Raw genomic sequence first — 5844 nt, 5'->3', positions numbered from 1 at the left:
AGGCAGCCGCCAGCACCCTGGAGCGAGCCGGCAGAACCCGCCACCTGTCGGGGCTCCGCCATCCGTGGAGGTCCCTGGATCCAGTGGGAACGCGGGTGACCCCTCTTTGTTGTCGGTTACCCCAGGTGACTTCTACAGGGCCTTGTCAACCCCAAGCAGACGATCGGCGACATTGGACGCACCGGCACCAGTATTTACTCCAGGTGATGTTTCTGGGCCAGGCCCTGCCGGAAAACCTGCCTGGTTTGAGGGCGATGGGACCCTTCCCTGGAGGAGGAGGGTCTCAGGGGGACACCATCCTTTCCTGGAAGCCTGCCCCACTCTGACTTGTCCTGGGGTTTGAAGGGCCAGGGCCCTGCTCTGGGGATTCGGAGGATTCCTTGCTCTGCCTGGGCAATCCTGGCGGTGGTGGTGGTGGTGGTGGTGGTGGTGGGGAGCAGAGACTTTACTTTCAGCCCCCTCCCTTCACTGACCTGCTCCAGGATGTGGCCGTCCGACTATGAGGGTAGTTGGTGGACGACCCGCTACACAGAAGAAGTGGCCCTGGCAGGTGAGCCTGCAGATTAATAACGTACATTTATGCGGAGGCTCCCTCATCAGCCATCGTTGGGTGCTAACAGCTGCCCACTGCATATTTGGGTGAGTGTTTGGGGCTCAGGGTTTGAGCTCCTGGTCAGTCTGTGTGACTTGGAGATAATTCCATATCCCTCCATGTTCTTCCTCTTCCTTATCTGAATAAAAGGGGGTCACAGGCCCTGCTCTGAGGTAGGCGATGTTAGAGCCCATGGTAGCCTAGAAAGTCAAGACCCACAATCAGGTTCAAAGCCACTGTGGCAAGAAGAGGGAGCAATGCCATTTGGGAGACAGCGTGTGGGCTAAGATTTACAAGGAGGGATATTTAAAGGGAATAGAAGGTAGTAGAACGATTTGGCTGCATCAGTGGTTCTCAAACTTTAATGAGCATCAGAAATACCTGCAGGGCTTGTTAAAACACAGATTGCCTGTGTCCAGCCTCCGAAGTCTTTGACTCAGTAGGTCATGGGTAGGACTTGAGAATTTGCATTTCTAACGGGTTCCCAGGTGATGTTGATGCTGCTGGTCAGGCGACCGCACTTGGAGAACCACGGGTCTAGAACGGTCAGGGATCTGGGGAAGAAGATGGTTTAGAGGGAGGGAGGTGGCTGCGTATCTCTCATGGGAGGATGGGACCAGGCTGGGAAGCCCTGGCTAGTGTGAAAATGGAGTGTAGACCTCCAGATTCTCCCTGCAGCCATTTGGAATACACGGCGAAGCTCGGAGACATACACCTGCATCATAAATCAAGAATGGCCGTCATTGTCCCAGTACAAGACATCCTAATCCACAAAGATTTTAATGCTGTTGGAAGAATCGTGAATGATATTGCCCTTGCTCTGCTCCAATTCCCTGTGAATTACTCCTCGCACATCCAGCCTGTGTGCCTCCCTGAAAAGACTTTCCTGGTGCAAGCTGATAGGGAGTGCTGGGTGACTGGATGGGGCAAACTACAAGAAAGTGGTGAGACTGTGAAGCAGGGCTATAGCAAACCCAAGCCAGGGAAGAGGCTGCTTTGTGCCCTGGGTTGGCCCACAAGCTAAAGTGGGGGAGGAAGAGGGCCAGGGAGGCAGATTTTCTAGCAGGTGGGTAAGAGGGGTGGGGTGAGAAGATACTGCCAGGGAGTAATTTCACAACTGTGTCATAAATATCTATTGGAATGTCAGGGCCCGGGGGCTGGGTACCTGGAATGGTGGGATTCTCTCTAGGGTGGATTTCAGCTCAGGGGGTGACAAGCTGTCTGCCAGTCAGAGCTGCCCCTCACTGGAGGTACCTGCCTTGGTGGGTGGGGAGCATCCTCTCCCTGGGGGTGTAGGCGGAGGCAGAGGGCCCCTGTTCGTGAGGCTGTCGGGCCTGCTACCCTGGGGAGAAGCTGGATTTTGTAGCTTTGGGGCGCAACCTGTCCTAGAGTCTGTCATCCTGCTCTGAAAAGTAAAGACGCTTCACTGATGCACAGGCCCCCTGTCACTATTGCTATTGCTACTCACGTTGGCAGAGGCCTGGTTCTGACCTATTCTGCCTTCTCTGGGCTTGGTTTTACTTCTTACCTCCTCCTCTCCCCATGCCAACCTTGGGCCTCAGTTTCCTCCTTTGTCACATGGGGACCATACCCACTGCCCTGCCTGCCTCTAAGGGGTGTCTGTGTGTGAATGCACTGTTTCGAGACCCAGAGTGGGTGCTGGGGGCTCCTGTCCCACTTATACAGATCCACTCACTGCTAAGTTCTCTGCAGATCAATCGGACAGGTCATCTCTTATACTTCAGGAGGCTGAGCTAAGCATTATTCGCTATGAGAAATGTAATCAGATTCTCCAGGATAGGATGGCAAGCTCTTCGGAATTCGTCAGGGAAGGGGTTCTCTGTGGCTATAACGACCGTGGGAAAGATTCCTGTCAGGTCAGTTTATGGGCCCCTGGCCATTCCTGCATTTCAATTGTCCCCTCCCAGTTTCCTCATCCCGAGACAGTAGGGCCTGGGGTATTTGACAGCCCACCATTCACTGTTTCTTCAAGTTAAGGGGACTCCTGGGGACCAGCCATCAAGGCTCTCCTGGGCTGGCCTGACCTGACCTTCTGGAGAGAGCTGCCGATGCTGCCTGGAGAGGGGAATAGGGAGATATGGGCAGGTAATACTAACAATACAAGTTCCATTTTTTTGAGCCCTCGTGGCGCAGTGGTTAAGAGCTCAGCTGCTAACCAAAAGTTCAGCAGTTCAAATCCATCAGCCGCTCCTTGGAAACCCTATGGGGCAGTTTTACTCTGTCCTATAGGGTCACTATGAGTTGGAAGCGACTCAACGGCGATGGGTTTGGGGTTTTTGTTTTTGTTTTTGATTTCTCTGTGTGACAGGCAATGTACTTGGTAAGCACTTGACTCATTTTTTCTGATTGTGTACATGTTCTTTTTTGTTTGTAAACAATTTTTTGTTGTTGTTAAAAAATGTCAATCGTCAGGTCTCACATTCCCCAGGGCCCTGTGGGGTACCAGGGGAAGCCCTGGTGTGCCTGCCCCCAGGGCCTTGCAGGGCACTCTGTCCTCTCTGATGTGGATCCTCCTTCATTGCTGCAGTTTGTTTCTTTCTCTTTCTCCAGGGAGATTCTGGGGGACCCCTGGTCTGTGAATTTAACCACACCTGGATGCAAGTGGGGATTGTGAGCTGGGGCTTCGGCTGTGGTCGAAAAGGAATTCCTGGAGTTTATACGGAAATTAGTTACTATAAAGACTGGATCATCAATAAGCTGAATCAAGCTTCCTCTCTGGACCCAGCATGCTTCCTCGTCTTACTCCTGTTTCTGGTGCTGCCCTTGGGCATCCTGGTGACCCTGTGACCACACCTGCCCTTGCCCCTCCTGTTCCTGAGTCTCCCACTTTGCCCCTCTCCGACCTCCCGTTCCTTCTCAATGCCCTGTCCGCATATTCCAGTTGGGATCCATTGACCCTGTGGAGATCCACACAATCGAGGGTGGCAGTGAGGCTGGAGCCCGGAAAGTGCCCTGGTCTGGTGCACCGGTCACTTGCCTGATCCTTGGCTGTGCCCCCAAGCCCTACACCAGCGCTCTGCCTGCCGGAAAGGAGAGGGGTGACCTGCCAGGTGGAGCATGGTGGTTCTTTGACCTTTTGGAGAACATCGGCCAGAGAAGGGGGGTTTGATTTGACATCATCAGTGGTGAAACCAGCATTAGACCCTGGTTCTGGTTTCAGGGCTCTTCCTTAAGACTTTGTCGAACCAGTCAGCTTGGGATTGTTCAAAGATAGCGAAGGAGGTGCGCCATGCCCCTGCTGAGGTGCGAGGCTCGGGATTTTGGGATTTCCACATCCGAGGCGGTTGTCTGGGGCTGGGAGAAGTTCCCCTGCAGCCCCGAGTTGTCCATCTGTGAGTGAACAGCCTCTGCCACACAAGATCTCCTGGGGCAACCCAATCTTGGAACCCCCTTCCTCAATTCCCTAGTGGCCACGTCCAGGGACACCTCAAGCTGTGTTAGGGCATATGAAGTGTGAAGATTTAAGATGCCAACTGAATAAATACTTGGAAAGTCACCTGTGTGTTCTGCACCTCTGCTTATCTAGGGGCTGGGGTTGCATATAGCATATGCTGATGAGCACTCACTTGCTATTTAGCTAAGGAATATTTATGGTCTCCACTAAACTCTAGAAGAACTGAAGACGAGGAGCCTGCCTGCCCAGATGTAAATCTGATGGATGGCTTTAGCCAGTGGGTCCTGTTGCCTGTGCTCCTGTTATAGCTATCAGCATCTCTACAGCTAGGAGTCTTGTAGTAGCCTCTGCAGCCAGGGGAGCAAGTACCAGAGGCTGGGACATGGCACAGTCACTCTCCCTAGTACTTCTCCTTGCTGCCCTGCCTGAGGTGTGCCTTAAGGAGACACTAGGGGCTGCGCCTTGAGCCCAATGAGCTGACTTTCCATAGAAAGGAAGGAGAGAGAGGCTCACTGTGTGTGTGCATACAGGTTCTTCTTCCCAATTACTGGTCCTAGGGTCCCAGAGTCACCTGGGCTGGCTGCTGATCGTTTCCCAACCTCTGTCCTCTGCCCACCCTCCCTTTCTTTGCCAGGGTTTAGCTTCCAGATATCAGTGGGCCTCGGCTGGCCATCTGCTATAGTGTCACCTACTGCTCAAGTGAAGTAGCCTCAGCTGGTTACAGCCAAACCCAGGAAGTCCTAGGTCACTGTCCTATAGAAATGGCAGACTTGGGGCCCAAGGCTTGCCACATATTGTCACTGTTAGTCGCAGCTTTCTTTCCAAACAAGCTTCCTCATTCTTTTCCGTGTCGTTCTCTCTGCTGGGAATGCCCTTATGGCTTCTCATTTCCTTCTTTCTTACTCCTCATTGGTTAAGCATTCTCTTCTCCCAGGAGCCTCTCCGGTCCACTCCCCTGGACTGTGCAATGTGCTTTCTTTGAGGTTGCCCTGACTGGTGGCCCTGTGCCTGTTCCTCTCTCTCTACTGCTTGACATTTGTTCTTCCAGGCCAGTGGACTCCGTCTGATCTTTTCTATCTTCCATCCTCTAGCTCTAGGCTTAGATCAGAGCTGGAGTTCAGGCATATTGGGAAATGAATGCATAAATGAATGAATGAGGAAAGGAATACTTATCTTTCCTCTGTCACCTCCTTTCTTTCGCTGCCATCTTAGCTCATTGCTCTGTCCCCTTTTTTCGTTCCATGTTGCCTCAGTGAAGAGGAAAAAGCATAACCAGGTAGGCCAGGCTCACAGCCCCCGCTGTAGGAAAAGTCCCAAGCTCTGGGAAGTTTATGGTCTCAGATGGGAACCCTTTGGTCTAGCAATATGCGAACACATTTCTTTTTTTAGGGGAACAGAAAATTGGTTCAAGCAGCTTGGTTACTGAGGAAAAACCTCTGTCTACCAGAAAACAGAGCACCAAGGGCTAAGTAAATTTTAGCTATTTTACTCTTTCCAACAAATTTTTTTAAATTGTACTTTAGATGAAGGTTTACAGAACAAACTAGCTTCTCATTAAACAATTAGTACGCATATTGTTTTGTGACATTGGTTGCCAACCCCACGACGTGTCAATACTCTCCACTTCTCGACCTTGGGTTCCCTATTGCCAGCTTTCCTGTCCCCTCCTGCCTTCTCATCCTTGCCCCTAAGCTGGAGTGCCCATTTAGTCTCGTTTTGTTTTATGGGCCTATATGATCTTTGGCTGAAGGGTGAACCTCAGGAAGTGACTTCATTACTGAGCTAAAACGGTGTCTCAGGGCCATGCTCTCGGGGTTTCTCCAGTCTCTGTCAGGCC

The 5844-nt window shown here is 52.0% G+C and overlaps 3 protein-coding genes across 3 annotated transcripts in view; all 3 read left to right on the top strand.

The window, feature by feature from the left end:
• Positions 1-503, top strand: part of LOC101361395 (serine protease 42) — a 45026-nt gene extending 44523 nt beyond the window's left edge. Inside the window, exons 7-8 of the mRNA XM_023733550.1 lie at positions 3-125; positions 346-503. Of these exons, the coding sequence (XP_023589318.1) occupies positions 3-125; positions 346-503 (281 nt within the window). The remainder of the gene's footprint in view (positions 1-2; positions 126-345) is intronic.
• LOC101361137 (serine protease 44) lies at positions 500-3400 on the top strand. The gene is made up of 4 exons (XM_023732912.1): positions 500-639; positions 1271-1544; positions 2296-2469; positions 3164-3400. The coding sequence occupies exons 1-4, from the start codon at positions 500-502 to the stop codon at positions 3398-3400; spliced, it is 825 nt and encodes a 274-aa protein (XP_023588680.1).
• A 442-nt stretch (positions 3401-3842) lies between these two features.
• The window catches only part of LOC101360884 (Putative serine protease 45), a 19627-nt gene continuing 17625 nt past the window's right edge, over positions 3843-5844 (top strand). The window contains exon 1 of the mRNA XM_004368714.2: positions 3843-3945. Coding sequence (XP_004368771.2) covers positions 3843-3945 — 103 coding nt within the window. The remainder of the gene's footprint in view (positions 3946-5844) is intronic.

The sequence above is a fragment of the Trichechus manatus genome, unplaced genomic scaffold (genome assembly GCF_000243295.1).
Source record: "Trichechus manatus latirostris isolate Lorelei unplaced genomic scaffold, TriManLat1.0 scaffold00001, whole genome shotgun sequence".
Classification (NCBI taxonomy): domain Eukaryota; kingdom Metazoa; phylum Chordata; class Mammalia; order Sirenia; family Trichechidae; genus Trichechus; species Trichechus manatus.
The sequence above is the reverse complement of the archived record's forward strand: the minus strand, read 5'-3'. Positions and strand labels throughout refer to the sequence as shown.